At 22.6% G+C, this 22,850-nt stretch overlaps 1 protein-coding gene across 1 annotated transcript in view; it reads right to left on the bottom strand.

Moving 5' to 3' along the window:
• LOC129609260 (glypican-6) overlaps positions 1–22,633 on the bottom strand; it is a 79,854-nt gene extending 57,221 nt beyond the window's left edge. The window contains exons 1-3 of the mRNA XM_055521194.1: positions 22,576–22,633; positions 21,238–21,399; positions 19,855–20,089 (exon numbers count right to left, since the gene is read on the bottom strand). Coding sequence (XP_055377169.1) covers positions 19,855–20,089; positions 21,238–21,399; positions 22,576–22,633 — 455 coding nt within the window. The remainder of the gene's footprint in view (positions 1–19,854; positions 20,090–21,237; positions 21,400–22,575) is intronic.
• Between the last annotated feature and the right edge of the window lie 217 nt (positions 22,634–22,850).

Raw genomic sequence — 22,850 nt, 5'->3', positions numbered from 1 at the left:
ACGTCTGCGTTCACAGTAAAGTAGTTGTTGTTTACCTTGAAAGGAATAGGGTGTGGTTTTTAATATGTACTCAGTTGGTTTGTGACTTAGATACTCCCTCAATCTAATTTTAACTTTTATTTAATAAAATTTATATTATTTCAATTCTATTTAATAATTTTTGAAATAAAAATTATTCAATAGTTTTTGTTACATAACCTCCTAATTTGGTCAAAATAAAAAGCTAGATATATTCTTAAAATACACTTGACCAACTATACATAATATTAAGAATTTATTTAATTTTTGATTGATTTTTTTAATTAAAAATAGACAAATAAACAAAAAAAAAAACGCAAAAAACAGTACAAAACAAAAAAAATAGCTATTTTTAAGAAAATTATTTTTTAATATTTGACATAATGGCATATAAAAATTATATTGTATAACTCGAATTTAGATTGGCGTTTCATTTTCAACTTGAAATCTTGAAGGTTATTTAAGAAGATTATCAAGGTTATTCTATTATTTTAGTCAACAATAAAATTTAATATTAAAGAATTTATTATATTATTTGTAAAATATAACAGTAAAATTGTAATTAAACACAAAGAAATTGTTATAAAATGAATTTTACATTTGTATTGTCTATTTCATAAGAAATTGTAATCTAAAATTTCCAGGAAAACTATTCACAATTTTGAAATGAAAACAAAAACAATAATTCACAATAATTTTATTATTTATTTATTGTTATATTATTTCTATAAGATTATTCTGACCTTTATGTCACCTATAATATGGTTACAAATTCTAAAAACAGAAAAATGTTATTTAATTACATTGTAGGAGTTTAGATAGTATTAATTTAAAGGTTATAGAAAAAGATTTTATAATAAAAAAAAAACAGATACAATAATAAAATGAAATTCTTTTATACAAAAATGACGTGATCTTATTTTTAATAAAAAGGTTTGACATTTAATATTATATGACATAATTTTCAAGATGAATACTGATTTCTTTTTTTTGTTATTTTATCTTCCATTTTCTTTTTATACATTCATATATATGCATTTCAAATCACTTATTTCAATTAATTAATCTATCATCAAAATGAAAAATAAAAACAAAAAAATTTTTTTATATCCTATAAATCACGATTTTTAAAAAGAAATTTTTTTGTTATACAAAATAATTATTATTATTATTTTTTTTATTAATTCACGGGAAATTATTTAAATAAACATTATTATTATTATAACGCTCTTACATAAATTGTTTATGATGGGCGCCGCCATGCGCTACCTTCTTTTTATATTCACATGTACATATATTTAAATAAATGCACTAATAAAAAGCATGTGTGAGTGTGTATATTATGATTTTTATAAGAAAATTATAAAATTTATTTTTTACATACATTGTATAATTTTATTAAAAATATTTATAAGGAATAATCTCTGTTTTCTCAAAAAAAAAAAAATATTGAAATTTATTTTTATCTTTATTTACAATGAGACTGCATTGTATGGAATCAAAAAAAATTATTAAAAGAAATTTTTCAATATCAAAAATAATATACAAATATTTTACACTTAATATTAAAAATATAAGGTGTTTTTATTCTGTATACTCACTCTTCACGGAAATGCCATTAGATCGGCATAAGTATGGCAATGATTCAATCAAACTGAATTCAGTTTGATTGAAATTCAGTATAAATTAATAAATAAATAATATGAATTGATTTAAAATATCGGAAAAACTGAGAAAAACTTGAAACCAGTGAATTTGAAACTTCAAAATTTTTGATTAGTTTGAAACGCGAGAAATGTGAATTTTTTGAAATAAGAGATTTGTGGATTTATAAGCAGTGTTGAGATATTGGAATTAATTGCTGTCTCGTTGTATGTATGTTTTTTTTACAGGCAACACTGTTTTTAATGTGTCATATGTACAACTGTCAATTCGATTAACTGAAATAAGTTATTTATTATAACTTTTTTAGGCTAATTCAGTGTTCAACACTTAATATAAAAATTTGACGCATATATTGCGATCGATGAGGTTCTAAACATAATGTAAAATTCCTGTAGAAATGTGAACATTTCCGTAACTTTAACCATCAAGTTTGCCATTGCTAAATATTAAAAAATTTTTAATTTATTTTAAGCTTTAAAAAGTATAATTTTGTGTATATTAAGGTCTATATATGTACATAAATACAATTTAATTACTTTTGGAAGATCATACTAAGCTTTAAAGCTTGATTGTCTATCTCACTATTTTACTCACTAAGTGAGAAAAAAGAGAATGACTATTTTTTTTTTTGTATAATGTAGTTTTCAATTGTTAAGAATTATTCAATTTTGTTTTTGAAGGTGAGACGCAGAATTCTGATTCGAGAGTGAATAAAAAGTGAGATGAAAAAGTGAGATACACGAATAGGCTATTAATATAATTGACCTAAATACATGGTTTTTTCATTTTTGGAACTGAAATAAAATACAATGCTTGTTGGTTTTTAGATAGCTTTTAGAATCGAAGATGATGTGTTCAGTGCTATCACAAGATAAAGAAGTAAATTTTCAAAAAAATACAAAAAATGTGATTGATATTTTTCTGATATTGCAATGAATTATTCTTTAATTAATTCTCTACAAACTTAACATGAGCTATATTGAATTTCTTATGAAAAAATCTTATTTTTTAACAAAAAATCTTTATATTTCAGATATTTTATTATATAATATTTTCATAAGTATTCCTTTTTTTTAAAAAAATAATAATGAAGTTGTTGTCTTTTATAAGTACAGAGAGTGTAAAAATAATATTATCACAATTTATAATCTATTTATTGTAATTCACATTATAATTTTCTTCTGCATAATTATTTTAATAATGCCGAATAGTATTCTATTCTGTTTTTATGTTATACACAAATACCTACTGTTATATACATGACTTATATATGTACATAAGAAGTGATTATTTCATTACACTATTATATGAGTAAAATATACAGATAAATAGTTTTTATATGCTTATTACACAAATATCTTTATTCTATTTGAAATAATTTTTCTAATTAGAATTTTTCATGATTCGAATAACAATAAAAATTATTATAAGACAAGAAACAACAACATAATTGTACAAACATATAGAGAGAAAAATAACTAAAGAATAAACATTTTTCTAATAAAATCGCTAGATGAAATTCATTAGAATTGTTTATTGTTTTTTTATTACAGATTTTTTTTTTTGTGTCAAAGAAAATTACGTGCTTATATGCTGTTATTTAAGATTAAAGAAACTATTTTATATTACTGAATACAGTAAAGCAATTTTAATTGAAACTATGAAAATATTGTTAACGTATTTTAATTGTATGTAGAGGTTAGAGAGAATAAAAAAAGGTTAGGGATGGCTAATATTGAAATACATATGAATTTATAAGAAAATAAACTATTTATGTAAACTCATTATTTCATGAGTCTGTATTATTTCAATAAGGCGCGCATAAACAAGGCAAGCTTGTTACAGCATATTTTACTTTTATATACTAGAAATTTATCTCTTCTAAGTTTAAAATGGACGAACTGGTTTAAACTGGTGTTAAATTTTATCTTCAACTGATCTTAATAAATCTCAATATTTAAAAAAATATTAGCTTTCAAAGATTACATAAAATTGCAACATTAAAGGTACTTTTTGTCCTTTTAGTGTAAGACAAAAGTTTTTTACCCCACTGCAATGTTGAAAAATATATCCATAATTTATTTATTTATTCAATATTTCTATTAATGAAACTAATTCTATAATTGCAGTGTTCAGACAAAGAGAATATGAATGAGATGTAAGCCACCACAGGAAAGGGTTTTAAAAGAAGTTTTCAAAAAAATTAGTCTATTATGAGTCTAATAATTTGTTATTCTAAAAGTCACTGTACAAATTCAATAATACCGTATTATACTCTATATATATTTTATATGAGTTTAAATGTAATTTTCGATATTGTATGTGTTTATTGTAATTGTAACAAAAATATTCAATATCGTTAAATAATTTTAACTATAACTCTTCATCAAATTGAAATTGAAACCTCTATTAAGAAACCTCTGTGTCTGACTTTTAATTTGACTTTCATATATCATACATTAATATATAAGTTTTAATTATCTTTCATGAATTTCTAATGATGTTTGTTATGAGGATAAAAAAACAATTCTAAAATTGTTTGTTCAGTTTATTGAAGTTTTACTGTAAATATTTTATATAAATTCCATAAATAACATTTGTATAACTAGTGTTATTACATACCTATTATATATTTTATGGTACCTACATATAAATAAATATATATGTACATGTTTATGTAGGTCCGTACTATTAAAAAAAAATTTTAAGTAATAAATCTTTGCAGACAAAATGACGGACGGTTATAGTTTTTTTTTTTTTTATAATTTTGCCTTTTTTATTCTCTCATTATTATTTCATTATTATAATTTTTTTTTTATTTTCTTCTTTTTTTTTTAATGTTTGTTTTCTATTTAATTTTTACTGATTTTTATCTTTATGGAACTTAATTAAAAATGTATAACAGCACATTTTATTATTCCTATTCTAATATTCTGTTTTTATTGTTGTTCTTTTTTTAATGAATTAACGCTAAAAAAAGAATAAAATACATAAACTTAAAAAAAAAGAAAAAAAAAATATGACAAAACTATTTAAGTAGCATTTAGATGTCAAAAATTTTAATATGTAAAAAAAAAACAGAAAGAAACTAAAACAGAATAGAACAGCAACAGACAGACAAGATAGAGAGAGAGAGAAAGAAAAAAAAAATGAAGAGAAGAATAAATAAAGAAGTCACTATCCCCATATCAAATAATTTTAATTCACTTATGGTAACTAACCGCCAACTAACTATTAAAGTGACAACTACTATTACTACTACTGTCTACTATTACCATATTTACAACTACTATAATATTGTGATGACTACTTGGCATAGATTTCATTATGATTTTTTTTTGTTCTACTATTCTTCTATTTCATATTTTTCTTATTCTCATTGTTTTTGTTTTTTTGTTTCATGTAAATTTATTCTAATACAGAAAGAAGATAAATTTAGAAAAGTTTTATTATTATGAATTTTAATTTTAGTTTAGAATTTTGCAGAATATGAGAAAGAAATTTTTATACATTTTCATTTTCAATGAATTTAATATTAATTATAAGTGAGATTTGAGGAGAGGAGATTTTTATTAGCATAATATAAAAACTCAAATTTGTTTGAGTTTTGAGTTCAATAAATTTTCTAATACTCAAATTTAAATTTCAATTATTTTAAAAAAAAAATATTGATTCGGTGTTTTGCACTTTTCAAAACGGTTACACTATGTTGAAAATTCCAGACTTGATTTTGCTAGCCTTTTGCTATAAAATAAGAAACAAAGAGAGAGAGAGAGAGAGAGAGAAAGAGAGAGAGAGAGAGAGAGAAAGAGAGAGAGAGAGAAGGAGAAAAAAATGTTTTAGGAAAAATTGTATGATGAAGTGAATTGAAGTACGAAGATTTCAGCCCCTTAAATCTTGGGTAATAAATTGAGTACGATAATTTAAAAGAATAATTATTTTAAATTCTAAAGATTTTGTTATTGAATTTTTGTTATTGCAGAATTAAAGTTGATAGCTATTTCAAAAAAACTTACGGTAATGAACTTTAAATTTGATATAATTTTATGAAATGTTGCCAAATTGTCAATGTTAACAATTATTCTGTCATTTTAAGCAAAAACTGCTTTATTTCTGAAATCTTATTCTTAATTTAATAATTTAATTGGCTTTAAACAAAATTTTTCAATATATATGGTAAATTTTTATTTAAAACCACAGAATAATTAGTTGAACATTGTTATAAACTGTAGTAGGTAATTGAATATTTGACTAATCGCGTTAATAACAGAATTCGCGGTTAAAAACACGATTTACATTAATTTTATATTATTTTATAATTATATTTCTGAATTATAACATTAAGAAATAGAATTTGAATGAGTCCATATAGAACTTTAAATTAGTAGTTTTATTAAAAAGACAAGAGACAACTTAAACAAGAAAATTTATATAATGCACTGTTCAAATTTAAAATTGTGTCTACCGTATTCTAACTTAAAAATGCATACATACATTTAGATAAATTTATTTAATTCTGGCTTGACAATAACTTGCATATCATTAAAAGAAATGTAGGGATTCCATCTATGACTAGTCAAATTATTTTATTTAAAATATTAATGTGAGAAAAATATCGTTTTCTTTACAATGAGAACAACTTACGGTATACTATTCTGAAGAGAGTAAAATTTCTGAAGAGAGGCAATTAATTAACCATGAACTTGAAGGAAGAATAAAGTGAAATTATGTAAAACAAGGTTTCTATAACGAAAACAGAAGAATTTGCACACTTAATGTAGACTTACTGCAATTTTTGACAATTGAGACTCTATTCATACAACAATTGTTATCTATATTGCAGTGAACATTTGCACTAATTAATTGTATTTGAATTGAATAAAGTTTCTCCATTTTACACAATCTCATTTATATATATTAATATTATGTTCATTATTTCAAGCTCATAATAATGTGTATGAAATGCTAGAGTACAATATAGATTCAACCTGCTTTTTTTTTTCATTAAAAAAGTTTCAACTATGTAAAAAATTATGTAAAATCTCTGAGTTTTATTTACAAAATTTGTGCTTTTTCAATTTTAATTTATATTTTATGCTAATTATGTCTAGCATGAGAATAGGTTAAATTTATTGAGAAATCTATTTTTTTTTTTAATATAAAAAATAAAAAATTTTTATATAATTTTTATAGGTGAGAAGTTTACACAGTTTTACAGTTTTTATAGACTTTGATTAATACAATGAGATCATGAGAATAATGGCACGTATAACAATCAATAAAACAAAATATATGTACATGTACCCCATGCAAAGACTTTTTTTTTTGTGTAGAACATGCAAAAGTTTTATTTTGTAATCATATAAGCATATGCAATTTTAAAGCGTGTGGTATTTCTTTTGGTGTACATATTGAGTAGGAAGTTGTTAATGTGTACGGTAGTGAAATAACAATGCTTCTGTTGAAATAAATTTAGGTTTAAATTTATTTACTCATTTTAATAACAATTAATATATGTATATAAAATTAAAAATAATTTATGTGGGGTATAAGACTATATAATTATCAGATTCGGTCAGGAAAGAGTTATAATTAGAGGTTGGTTGATTTGAATTTTTTTTTTGTTTGATATTGTTAACCTATATATTATTCAATATGGAAAATTATTAAAATTGATGATTGTACATTTAAGATTCTAATTGTATAAAAATGTTTAAGAATTCAATCAGTGCATTATTGTGAAATATTTTATGGAAATCAGGCAAAAGTACGGAAGTTGGTAGTTTTAACTAAATCAAATAGTTTTAACTAAGTTCGAAAAAATTAAATTATTTTTAAAAATCGAACTAAGTTATTAAAGAAGTCAGTTTTTATTACACAATTTTTTTAAATTTAGTCAAATTTTAGGAGTTATCATTTTCTTATTTGATTACTTTAAGAATTTTTAACTTTTCTTGGATTATTTGCTTGGGCAAACTTTGCTGGATTATTGATTTGAATGCGAAGAATTTATATACTATAATACGTGAATGTTCTTTCAATTTGACTTGATAGCTGTTTTGCTTTATTGCCAATTTTAGATTGAATTGAGCAATGTAAAGTTTTTGCCATTCTCTATGTTAAAATAGCAATCTAAGGTCGTAACACACTCTTAATATTTTGTTTTTTTTTTCAATTTAATATAATAAAACTTGTGCTTGTTTCAAATAAATAGAAATTGCTAATAACCCTTTATATTGGAAGTAAGACGAATTTTACTTAATATTCTTGATCTTACTGAGCAATTTAAAAATATAAAATGATTCTATTAAAATATCGCTTAGATTCTATTAAAATATAAAAGATTCTATTAAAATATCGCTTTTGGCCATAATATAAGCCTAGTGCCTTCTTCATTGCAATTTACTTTATTTTTTCAATTGCATACTTATAGGGAACTATGTTGTACGCTATGTTAATGAGGCTCAAAATAATTCCATTATTATTAATTAATTAATTTTACATTTTGATATTGGAATATTTTTTTTTCTGGTTCACAGGAAAACGAAGCATATGTGACTTATTCATCAAACCAATTTTGAGGTGAGTAATTTTAGTTTTATTAATTTTAATTAAATTTTAAATAAAATTTTAAAATTTAAAATTGCAAATTTATTTTGTTTAGTTTTATATGCAAAAATGTTCTTACATAATGTTTGCATATGATTCAGAAATATTCTAAAATTAATTGCCAAATTTTTGAAATTTTCTATATAAATTTTAATAAAAATTACTTAACGTAATGGCAAGTGTAATAATGTTATTAATAAATAATTTTCATTAAATCAAAATTATTTGAATTTTATTAAATATCTTATAATTCAAAATAAAAATATATAAGAAAAAATTCTTTAGAACACCGGATGAGAACTGACCAAAAATATTTTATTCTAAGGTTATTCTTTCTACACAATAGTTTGTAATTTCATAGAAAATCTTATAATTATAGCACCCATTAAACCTCTCATATATTAAAAATTTAAATGTTTTACGGTTTTATTAATATTGCGACTAAAAATCAAAAAAATATATTTTTTTTCTTTTGAAGATGGAAATGCATAAAATTTTTTCTAAATATTTTTTTTTTTTCAATTATAAATTTATAATTTTTCCTATATTGTTATTTTTAAATTTTCTTGAAAATGAGGAATTTGCGTAATTCTCTGTATTAAAAACTTTTAATATATTTATAAATAATTTTATTGTTATAATATTAAAATTATTTTAGTCGGAAAATATAAGCTATAAAAATGTGCAATATAAAAACCAAAATTATTGTTTATGAAAGTTGACCAAACCCTTACAATGTATTCCAAATTGACGTAAAGGAAATTTTTATTAGGATATAAAGAGGGTGTAAAAATAGTGCAAACGTATGAATGTTTCAAAAATCTTATTATTGAGGATGTAGCAAAAAATATTTAAAGTCTAGATAGTGGACGTTAAGGCTGTTCAAAGTAAATTCAAAATAATTGCATAAACAAAGCATTAAGACTATATACAAGACATGTGATTCCAAGCTTTTAAAATTAAATTTTTTTTATAAAGTTCACAGTACGAGTATGTAAAATTTTAGTTTAAAATACCCAAAACAAAGTGTCATATCTAGCTATTTAGATTAAAATCCACAAAGTAATTATTTTACTCGTTAACTGTTGCAAATCAAATTTGTATGAAATTAATCAAAAAATCTGTATACATCATTGGATTGCATACTTTAATAGAAGCATTGTACTAAATTTTGTTATATTTGATTTTGCACAATAATCCACTTTTATGCGTTAAAGAGAAAATTCAAATAAAACAACCAAAAACACGATATGGTCTGTCTGTTTTTATTTTAGCTGGATCTGTTTAAACAGTAACTTTTGCTACATTTTCTTTATTGGATAATTTTTCGGGGAATTTCCAATTTTATCATATGGCAATAATCAGTAAATTCATTTAAAATTTTATATATCAGTTTTTTTCTTATAAATTTTAAATTGTGTTAATTTCAAATTGAGTCTAATAAACTGAGCATTCATTTCGATTTATTTGAGGCTAGTTATAGCTTTCCACCAATATGTACAACACGTTTAGCACGTAAAAATATATAGAATTATCAGAATTTTCTCTAGCATTAAGATTGTTTTAAGAATATACAAAGCAGTCGGCTATTTGCCTTACTAATTGTAATTGAATTGCTTGAAATTTCTGTATTTAGACCAATTCCTTTTGTATCAAAAGCTTAATCATACATTTATTTTTTATATCCTATAGTTAACTAGAACAGTCAAAAAAATTTTTTTATTATTATTAAAATCTTCTGTACGTACAACGTTTATTGTCTATTCTTTGGTATACTTTTGAGCCGTGAATGCTTTGTAAATTTTGTAGATCACAAGAAGAAAAGAAAAAGAAAAAGAAACATTTTTTTTATGTTATTTTTTTTTTCCTAAACTTTTATCTGTCTTATTCATCTTTAATATGAAAAAAATTATGAAAAAAAAACCAGAGTTGGATAGAAAATATGAAAGTCAAATTTCAATATGCGCAATCTGCTGAAAGCTTATTCAATTTTTTGTCCTTAATTTTCTATTTAACTAAAAAATAAAAACAGAAAAGACAAAAAAAAAAAAATTCTTTAGAATTATGACATACTTGTAGATCACACAGATGACGGAATGCATTTAAAGCAAAATGGGGTTAGTTTGATAGCACATTTAATTTTTTTTCTTTTTAATAATAGTGTAGTTTTAATATGATAATGTTGTGTTTAAAATTCTGCCGAGGAAAAGATTTAATATGTAATTACAATACAAATTTTTAAGTGAAATATTTTGAAAAATACACAAAGCACTTTAGAATTGATGAATAAGAATTTTAAAGAAAAAACGTATGTAATTTTAGGCTTGGAAAAAAATTGTAAAAGCATGAATATTAAAATTTTCGAAATTTCAGCTCAGAATTTATTCATTCAATAACGTGTAAAAACTTATAAAAAATAAATTTGTTAAAAAATAAAATAAAATTTGGCAGATTCTTAAATTGTTGAATTTTTTAGATTTTTAAATTAAGAATTTTTTAGATATGAAAATATTTGCAAAAAAAAATCAATTGAATTGATTTGGATCTTGATTCTAATCCATAACTTTCTTTAATATTACATGTGTTTCAAATCAATTAAGTTTTAGGTGTATATTAAATTACTTAAACACAAATGTGAAAGATCATAAGAAGATCTGTAAACTTTAAAAGTAAACCACCTTTAAATTGTTTAATTGGACAACGCTCCTTTTTAAAGCATTAAAATTATAGCTTTAACATATATTCTAACTACAAATATCCTAACTACAAAGTCAAATACAGAGGTTTTGTCTAACACTCCTATCAATGACGAGGTCACATAAGCCATTACTTATACATATGAGTTTTTGATGGCATGATTTTTAAATAATTTTTTATATACATGTAGGTCTTTGTCTTTGGGAGCCCTTTGGTAATCATTAAATTTCTATAATTAGTACCGACGCAACTGTTCTATGTTTATCAAATTGAGATATTGAGAAAAATTAAAAGTTCAATGAATTTTCAAATTGAAAGAAGCAAATACTGTGATAATTGACAATGTGTACAACTTTTTTAGGTTTCGTTTAATTAACACCCCTAAAAGTATGCAAAATAATATGTAGCTAGAAAATATTGCTTAAATTTCATACTAAATCGAAAATGTGCTTTTTTAAAAATTATTTATTTAATACAATACTTGCTTTTTTACTCATTTAATTATATTGGATGCATGTGTGTATTTTTTAAAAATGAAATCTGCATTTCTAAACTCTCACAAACATTATTTATTTATTTATACAAACCAAATATGCAAATAAATATACAGTGTACGTGTGTGTATGTATCGTAAATATTCATTGCTTATGCAGATATGCAAAGCAAGTCAAAAATAATTTAAAATGATATTAAATAATTCCTGAAAATTAGTAACTGATATCTTGAAATTGTATTTTATTCGTATTTTTTTTCTGTTTTGGTTTTTGAATAAGTGTTAAAAAACAATGACATTTATTTTTCTACTTAAGTAAGAAGGAAAAAAAAAAATACAAAACAAAAGGCAATATAAGACGTAGAAATTATGACAATGACTCAAAAGATGCTGTTAATGAAACCTTATGTGTCTCTATACTCTTATTATGAAGTTACATATAATTTTACTTGAATTTTACATGATTATACACAAACGCACACATGTTATTTGTATGTTTAATTAAAATTTTCCGTGCTACTATGATTACAGTAAAATTCTCTTTTGCAATATTGCAAAAGAACTCAAGAAAAGAAGCAAGAAAAATGTGTTTTGCGTTTTTGTTTTTTGGTTATAATGGTAAAATTGATGAAATTGAAGTTGATTTTGAAATACTATAAATGAGTTAAAATGTACATGACAGGCTTACATACTAATATGCTACTGTCATTTAATTTTGAGTGGTTTTTATATAGTATATACAAATGCATACATACTATTGCGTTTCACTTAATTAATCTAGAATGTTTGGTAATAATTTCGTAAAATAAATAAGTTAAATAGATGAAATCAGTTGAGATAAATGCCATTTTATTGGTTGGAAATCTTTTATAGTTAATTCATTGTTTCAATCTTATTTTAGTTGAAGCTGGATAAAATCTATGTTTACTTATAGTTATTGTTATTGTTATATTATTTCAAACAAAAGCTGGATCGCTGTGTTCCAACGCAACAAGTTAAGTTGTATGAAACTGTAAGGTGCTATAATTAAAGGAAAAAAAAATATTTGTGAAAATTCTATTCTAAGGAAATAGTTTCTCGCTTGTTGGTCAAATTTAAACTTTATATAAAATTCTCGTAAACATGCATCTGTGCAAGAAGTAATTTTTTCAAAATTTTTCTAAAATCAAAAAGCTTAATTTTTTATACAGAGTAATCCAACAAAAAATTTGAGCAATTTCTATAATGAATGTAAAATGTTATAATTTTAGCATTTTTTCTAGTTTAATAGTGTAGTAAACATAATTATAAATTTTCGGAAGCTTATCAATAAATTACAAATTTGTATTTTGCAGTTGTTTTTGTATTTAATTACATTCAATGAACAGTTTGCTATTAATATTAGATTAAGTATAGTTGAATAAGTATAGTCTGTTTTAGTGTAGACAAGTACTTTCTAAGTTGAATTTCCTAATCAGATTTGAATTTTTAGCAAAAAAACACCTTACGAACTGTAAATACAAATAAACTACAGACTTTGTTTACGCAATCAAACATTTTTCATACATTTTGTTTGATATCATTTGAATTTAATGCTTAATAAAAATTTTATGTTTTTTTTTTATTTGGTACAAAAGAATGAAATAAGCCATTCAAGAAAACTTCACCAAATAAAATTTATTAACTGTCCTAAATAAATTAGCCTAGCAGTCCTAAATAGGTAGCGCAAGTTCTTAATAAAATTACAGCTGAATCAGCTTATTTTGTTTCTAAAATTCTAATTGAAGAACAATGCAAATACACTTGCAAATAACTTAATTAAATGATCAATTAGCAAGCTCATAAAATTAGTTCGATATTTAAATGAGTAAAATGATGAATTAAAACGTAATTAAATTTAAATTAACTTTTCGATTATCATACAATTTCTTTCATACATAATTTCTCACTATTTAAATTTATTAAAAATTTGGTCATATGTTAGAAGTTGATTGAACTTATTAATTATCACACATGTTTCTTCAATATTACTCCTTTAAAATAAAATTATAGAGGCTGTACTGTGTATGTGAACAGGAAATAACAGAAATATTTTGTAGATTTCAAACCATAAATCACATTACATTGTAAGCTAATACGTAAGTTAGTAGATTACAATTTTGTTATTTTTTTTTTCTTTTTTGCATACTATTAAATATTTACACATGTTCTACAAAATATAAACTAATTTGTATTAACAATAGCAACAACAATATAGCAATAAGGCATTAGATACATGAAATTTAAGGCCTGCGTTAGTGAAATTTTTTTTTTTTGTTTATATGACAAAAAAATAAGACAAATAATATTTTAGCAGATGGTTTCTCTAATTTGTTACTGATACGTTTTTTTTTTTAAACACTTCTTCAATTTTTTTTCAGAATTTCACTTAAATGCTCTAATACTTTTTAATAAAAGGCGAATAAATGTCACCACAATATTTTTAATTTAAATTATAAATGAATATTGTTATCGTGTTAGTGACACTGAAATTATTTAATTTCTTAGTTTTTTGTTTTTAGTTCAGAGAAAGCTTAAGGATTTAAAAAGAATGAGTTCAATAACACTTAAAAAACAAAATATTGTTGTTGGGGGAGGCATTGAAATTTAACATTCTACGAGTATAACATTTTATATTCTGTGAATCATGTAATTTTTGTAAATTAATATTATACTCGTATTCTTGCAAATGTTATGTTAAAAACTATTTTGTTACTACCTCTTAATCTTATTCTTTTGACAACATAATATAATATTTAATTTTTAACATTAATAAAGCAAATGAACTTTTAAATACTTGTCAAAAATTCTAAGCTTATTGTGAATTAGCATAAGAAAATTTTATTAATGTACAAAATTTTCTACAGATGGCCTGAAACATTTAATAGGCATTAAAAATTTCAGTCAATTTACGAAACTTATTAAATTTAAATTTAAGATTAAATGAAATTAAGGGAAATTTGTATGGAAATTAAACTTATAATTTAAAGGCAATAAATTAATATAATAAATTATTTTCTAATATTTATACCAACATTTGTGTTATCTTTGCCAATAACGTTTAAGTTTACATTAGGATTATTTTAACGGGATTACATGGATTGTAATTAATTGTAGTAAATTTAACATTAAAATTAAACCATAAATGTTAAACATTTTCTAAAAAATTATGCAAGCATAACATGACCCAATATAAAAATACTTTCAAAAACCATTTATTACAAAATCATTATTTAAATAAAAAAAAATTTATATTCCTATAAAACCATTACATAATAAAATTTCTGTTAACATTTTAGAAATAAATTTTCTTAAGAACTTCTTCCTTTAAATACGAGAGAGAGCAAAATAATTCTTAGAACGTGTTTTTGCTCAAAAAGGTGCGTATTCAAATTACATGCAATTAATGTAGTGGTCTTTCAACAAAAACTCTAAAATGTGCCTTTTTCTTTTAATATATGAATTAGGCTATAAATTTAATTTTATATTCATTCTTGAACATTTTATTTTCTTAATGTGTTGATTTGAATTATAATTCTAATATTTATCAATTAATTAAAATACTATAAATATATTTTTATTATATTAGAGGTAAACTTTTTCTTATATATTCGGCAGGGGAACGGGGGATTGGAATTTAATTTTCACTCTTCTCTTATATATTTATAAACCATAATAACTTTTATAAATTAAATTAAATGGTTAATTTTATAATGGACATAAAATATATATGAGTTGTTTTTGTTTTTATATTAAAAAAAAAAAAAAAAGTAGAGAAGAAAATGAAAAATTTTCCAATAAAAATTTTCTTCCGAAAAAAATTTGTTTTAATTTATTTTTTTTTTTATTTTTTCGCGTAGGAGTACGAAAAAAATTAAATTGATGCATTCACAATATAATTTTCATAACTCACTCAAGATTCGAAATAATAAAAAGCAACAAAAAATACCTACTCGGAAAACTCTTTAATTTTATTTTCGAACAATTTTGAATTTTTTTTTTGTTATTTTTTAATTTTATTACAAAAGTTGAGAAATTTTCGTTTGTAATAAGTTTAAAAAGAAAAATTTGAATATAATGATTTTTTTTCCTATTGTTTTGTAAAAGTTCGAAAAGAAAATTTGTGTTCCACTTGTATGAAAAGAAGCAACTCTGAAGATTAAAATCTCAAAAAGTTTCACGCATTATGTTTGACAATGTTAAATTTTACAAAAACAAATATGTCAAAATGTTTTAATTTTAAAGCGCTAAATACTTTAATATTGTTGGAAAACAAATGAAATTTGAACTTATTTGACATATTTATTAAATTTGTGTGAATAAAAGAGGTTTTTAACAAAAATTGTTAAATTAAATACAAAAATTATTTAATTTTCTGTAAAATTTTAATATAACATTTCTTGAACGTCAGTCTAAACAGGTTAATCGGCAAAGACGACTTTAACTTATGACAGCAACAGTTTGTTTCGAATAGCTATTTTAATGTCTACGTCAAGAAGCATTGGTTTTTCATTAAAATCAAACAATTTTTGTTCGTAAGTAATTGAAGTATTGCATATCTCTTGGAGTAATGCTTTTTTTCTTTGCAAAATGCAGAATGAATTATAGAATTCCAATAAAAAAATAAGGACTATAAATTCATATTGAACCGAAATATTGCTTTAATTTTTATTCAAAAATATTTTTTTACACATAATGAGTACAGCAGTATCGAATAATTTTTTTCATTAATCATTAAAAACTAATTGGTATTTTGATATATTGAATAGGGTAGGGTGTATTCGTCTTTTGTTAGTTAAAATTAGGGTAAATTCTACGAAATGAGTTTTTCTAGAAAAATTCAAAATATTTAAATATCTGGGATATTTGAATTTTGTAAAAGTCTTACAAAAAGTACCTGTTACTTGGGGGGCGCGTTTTCATGAATTTATATAATTAAAACATTGTTTTTAACTAAATAATAAATATGAAAATTTCTAACACCAACGTGTAAACGATTTCCAATTGAATAACTTTAAAAACAATCCTATACAACATACTAAAACTTGCCTAAAATCTTAGCATATTTTGGAAATCGTTGTCAGAGGTTAAAAAATTATAAAATTTGTGTATAATCTTTGTGTATTTTAAAACTTGTGCTCTCGAACGGAAGTATTTCGTATATAAAGGAGTGAATATTTTTATTTTACTTATTTATTTATGATTGCTGTTTTTTTTTTTCAAAATTTTTATTTCCTTTTCTTATAAGACACATTCCAACAGGTTGACATTTTTATTTCTGTTTCGCTATATTTTTGTTTTTAATTTTTTTTTTTACTTTTTTTTTGTGTACAAAAAGTTAATTTTATAATTTTTTTTTTTGGTTTCTTTTTGTGTTTTTTTTTTAAATAAAATAAAAAAAAAATTTTAAATATTAAAAATTATTTTCAAAAATATATAAAAATAGTCACACATTATGTATAAGTGTGTAAGAAATGTATTTTTGGAACAGTGGTATGTATGCATATTTGATGTCTCATGAAGAAAAATTATGAGAAAGTGACTGAACCTTATGGAAAAAAAAAATTGATTTTGAGTAGCGTATAAAAATAAATAAGAATGAGATGAATGTACGATTAAGATATGCAGACACATAGGAAGTCAAAATAATTATTATGAAAAAATGATGGAAATTTCGTACACTACACCAAAACAGCACTCTACCTTAATATACATATTTTGGAATGGATGTATGGAAAACTGTATAAGAGATTTTGCAATATTTTATGAGAGGAAGGATATGGCAAAAGAATTTCCTCATTAAAAAAAGAAAATTTAAAAATTGTAACCGCAACATTTAAGAATTTTTATTATTTTTTACTTATTCAAATAAATGTCTAAATTCCTTTTTTTTTCTTGTTTTATTTTTGATTTTAAATATTTTAATTAGTTAATTTAGAAATATAAATGATTTATGAGTTGTATATATTAAAAATTGCGTATTTTGGGCATTTATACAAAATTTTGTAAAAAAATGTTTTATACATATTTGTTACATGATTATAGACAGCACTCCTACGACAAAATTGTATATCAACTTTAAAATAATCAGTTTCGATAGAAACTGAAAAAATGGTTTTTTATAAAACTGTAACGCAATTTTGTATGAATGCATGTACATAATGCAATGGAAGGCTTTAACACTATCTCATACAGCTTAATACAACTTCATACAGTTTCATACAATTTCATACAAAAAGTTTTTGATTATATTGCTACTTGAAATCTGAAAACTAGCGTTTTCCGAGATAATAGTCTTTTGTCGCTGAGATGTATATATGTATATACAATAGATGTTTATACAATAAATGTATATACAACAAATGTGCATACACATACATACACATGTTAATGTCTGAATATAATGTGTTGGATAGTTAAAACATGAAAATAGCATGTGAAAATATTAAAAGTAAAATTAATATTAAAATTTAAATAAATGTGTTGGTTTCCGAATAATTTGGTAAACTGACCATATTATGTTCTATGGTTTTTTTTTCAAGAAAAATGTTATAGTTCACATTTTAAATTTATCTACTTTGTTGCTTTCATTTTTAATTTTGTATACATAGTAAGAAAACCATAATAATTCTCATAATTTTTGGCATTGTTATAAGAATATGGTGATTTTATTTTACTTATACGGTATTATTAAGTGAAAATTTCGAATTTTAAAATTTTTATCAATTTTATCAGATTGTGAGGCGAAATATTTAATTTTTAAAACATTGTAGTACAGTATGGAGAAAACATAGTATAGATTCGCACTTGACCTTTTTAAATGCCGTAACTATGCCCATCTAGGTACCGGGAAAACGTAGTTCCTTTCACGTATAATTCGAAAATTTGGCGATTATCATGCTGTTAAAGTTTTTCTATTACAAAATATAATTGTATATAAACAGAAATCGTAAATCTTAAATTTATTTTTTAGTGTAAATGCTTGTCAAAATAAGATTGGCAAACGTAGATTTAAGAGATTTAGAAAGAAATATTTCTTTTTTAACAATACCTGACATCATGATTCATTCGGGTCGACTAATATGAGTTTTTAAATTTTTCAAATTTTATTTTTAAATTTATTAATTCTTCTAATACATACATATGTACATATAACAATACGTATTTTTTTTCTGGATATTGTATTTTTAGGTAAGAGCATAAAAAATATTCTAATTTTAAGTTTATATAAAGCAGAATATTATGGTTTTAAATAATTTAAAATTTGGCCATAGAGATACCGAATTTTTACCGAAAGAAACTTCTTTTTTTCAATTTATATATTTATATCTATTTTTGAATGGTAAATTAAAAATTCTTGTAACGTGGGCTAGAAATGGAAATTCAAATTCTTTGATCAGCATTTCCTTATATTGGGTCTTTATGTAAATATGATATAATAATTGTAGATTGTTGATATTATTAAAGCGTAAAACTTTAATTTAAATTATTGAAAAACAATATAATATGTGAGAGGTCATATTGGAAAAATTCATACGCAATTGCCAAAATCGATAGAATTTCTAATTGAGTTCAAATTTGAGCGGAAAATTTTCCATGTTCCAAGAAGAATGTTGCCGTTGTTATTTTGGATTATTAAAGTTTTTTTGTATATAAAAGTGTTATCCCTTTTATTTTAATGTACCAAAAATATTTGGGTCTTTAAATAAAAATTTCATTGAGTCTTTGGAGCATGGTTCAATGATTCTCCAACTAGCTTAAAATATTTTCTAACAATTTTCTTAAATTGGTATTTAATTACAAAGATACTAAATTGGCCTTTCGTACTATAAATTTTATCTTGTAATTCTTAAGGATAAAATGATTACTGATGATTTAAGGATAAAATGAAAACATTGTAATTTTCTTATTTTTTTTTTTTTTATTTAAAAGAGTTTCGTATAAAATCACTACAGCACCATTAAAGAAATTTAAGAACTTTGAATAATAATACTTAAAGAAAACTCTATGAGAAACAGCAGATCGAGTAATTGAGAAATTGGAGTATTTTTTTTTTATTAAATTTTATAGTAAATCAATTTACAAGAATAACGAATAAACAAGCAATTATTCACAAAAGGGAATTATTAAAATCTTTAAATATGTAGTGTGAAGGTACAGTAACCCAGAGTTAAGAGCATTCTTTTGCTTAGAGATCTTAGATGATGTTAAAATATAAGTATAATATTAAAGTCAATTATATAAATATGCCTGACATTTTTGTTAGAAATTATTTTTCATGTTTTCAATTAAATAAATATTTTAATATAATAATAAAATTAAAAATAAATAATAATAAAGTAAATTAAACTTACTTATCATTAAATTGATATTGTGCATTCAATACTGTAAACATTTTTTGATATAATGTATTAAAAAATGTATCGATAGCTTCCGATAAATTAACACGTCCACGTGTATAATATTTTTCTAATTCAGCAAATAAATCAGCAAAAACATAAGCATTTTGTTCATAAATAACACCATAAGTTCGTTTAAACATCGTATGAAATTCTTTTTTAGATGTTGCTAATAATGTTGCAAATTCGCCTATATAAATAAATGCGCATTAATATAAATTTATGTTTTAATTTAAAATAATTTTGATTTAAAAGTTAAATTAAAATTTTAATTGCTTCCGAAATTAAAGTAGAAAATATAAGTAAAATTTGAACGAGAAATCTTTTTTATTCTAGTAGCTAATTTATAAGAATTATAGGATTTTATATATAGGGATTGGAGGAGTAGAATTAATAACATTTTTAATTTTTCTATTTTATTGCATATTGTGTACAAGATTTCGTGAAAAAAACAAATGATAGAATTTATTGGAAGAATTCAAATTTTTATTTGAGAAAGATTCAATTAAATTATTGCTTTTTATCATATGTAAAATCCTTGTTGTTTAAGCAATTGAAGAAAATCATCGTTTTTAAATGATACCCTTGAGAGAGCCCTAAAATTATGGTACATAACTAATCTAGCAATTAAACGGAAAATATAAAATCTTGATACAAAATTCTGTGGTTACATGCAAATACTGCTTAATTGAAATTTTAAATCTTCATATAATTTAGTACGACTAAAAATTCGCAATATTGTTAATATTACCTTGATTAATTTTGCAAGTCTAAATAAAAGTGAAAACAGTCAATATTTCTCTTAGAAATGAAATTTCAATTTTGAGTTTAATTTTCAAATATTTTACTCAACATCAAATATTTTCCTTAAACCCATAAAAGCGTTCATTTTAACGTGCACTTCATTTTCCTCTCACTTTTCTTTTAACAAATTGTCAACGATAATAGCAATTAAAATAAAAATTATGGGAAATAATAGCATTTTACGCCATTCTACCCATTTATTTATTTTTTTTTTACAAAATTATATAATATTATTGATAATATTAATAGCGGTAAAAATAGAAAAATAATGTAATAATGGTATCGGTAAATCATTAATATGTTCAAAAAATTCTCATATTTCAAAAATTTCCCATTTTTATCACATAATAATTTTTTTTGTTTTTTGAAATAAAAATTCGAAATCTTGATTACAAAAAATTATTTGTTGAAAGAGAAAGAAAAGCAATTGAAATTTAATTTATTAAAATATTTTGTTATCATTTCTGTCTCAATATATGAGTATTATATATATATACATATAAATATAATATTAGAATAAAAATATCAACTTACTGTTAAATTTCATAGCTCGTGTTCCTAATACAGATGACAATTTCCCTAACGAATCTTTAACATTACGTTCCAATTGTAATCTTGATGAAACAGCTAATTTACCTTCCATAAAATATGTACAACATGTCCCTGATGGTGGGATCTCACAATATCGAAGAATTCCTATAAAAAAGCAAAAAGAATAAAAATTAAATAAAAATGACCCTTAAAAAACAAAACGACAATAAAAAGTAAAATAAAAATTTTTTTTATATTTATTTCATTTTTATGTCTTTATTTTCAAGGACTTTTCAAGTGAGTTTCTTTAAGGATATTCCCATTCATAAGCAGTATATAAATACAAATGTAAAATTTAGGAGCAAAAATATAAATTTTATGAAAATTTATTCCGATTTTAAGGACGATTGCTTTTACGTGGTTTTCTTGTCTTCATATACCCAATAAAATATTATACACGAGTTAACAAAATATCACACATAAATAATGTATTTGTATGTATATATGTATTAAAATATTTCCTTTGTTTATTGAAATTTAAGAAGTTTTTGTTTTTTTGTTTTTCGGTTTGAGGTTTCAATATTAGGGTCATGTTTCTGTATAATATTATTATATAGGTACTTGTCTTTTATGTTAAAATATCAATAAGAAATTTTCTTAATATGCCAGGATTGCGTTTAATATTTTCTGTTTTTGAAAATTTCCGAAAAATTATATCAAAAGTTATTAGGGTAACTTGAAGAGTTAAATTTTAATTTAAAACTAATTAAAGTTATTTGATATTTTTCTAACATTGTACGGTGTAAATAGAATTGAGCAGCTCTTTATATAGCTACCCTTTTTAGTTATTTTCATTATAATTTCATCGGAAAAAATTCGATCGGAAATCTATGAATCACCTAAATATTTCTAAATTAGGAAATAAAAATATGTGAAAAAATACGATATAATAAATAAGAATAGGTGATAGGAGGGGAAAAAAAGGTTTGGAATGTGAATTTTGTATTTTTGGGTGTAAGAACAGAAAGAAAAGGAATTTTGAATTCCATAAAAGTTTCAATAGTTTACATGGGTTTGACTTTTTGATTTGTGAGGTAATTTGTTCAAAATAACAAGTTCAAAAAGATTAATTTCTTAGTTAATTAAAGTGAAATTTATTTTTAGTTCATACCTATATGAACAAATTTATATGAAAATGAAATTTGGTTTTTATTTTAAGGTGAATGTAAAAAATAATTGAATTGATGGCTAAGATTTGTGCGTCAATTTTTATGGACTACGTAATATGAAGTAATATTCAAAGTTTAGAGGAAAATAGAATGATTTTTCGCATTACCATACCAAATAATTTGATTACTAAACCTTTTCTTTCACAGGTCTTTTTATGCATCGCCTCCATTTCGTATTCAACATATTTTTTATAATATTTTTCTAATTTTTTTAATGTACTAATGAATTTCGACTATTTTAATGGGAAAACTATTTTTTCAGGCTGTTTAAATTTCTAGACTTTTATTAAGAATAACATTTGAGGAATAATTGATTAAATCTTAATCTGACACACAATGATATAATCTGAAGCTATACGATTGCAATTAGAAAGAAAGGGTTAAATA

Source organism: Condylostylus longicornis, unplaced genomic scaffold (genome assembly GCF_029603195.1).
Source record: "Condylostylus longicornis isolate FDR11 unplaced genomic scaffold, ASM2960319v2 ptg000038l, whole genome shotgun sequence".
NCBI lineage: Eukaryota > Metazoa > Arthropoda > Insecta > Diptera > Dolichopodidae > Condylostylus > Condylostylus longicornis.
The sequence above is the reverse complement of the archived record's forward strand: the minus strand, read 5'-3'. Positions and strand labels throughout refer to the sequence as shown.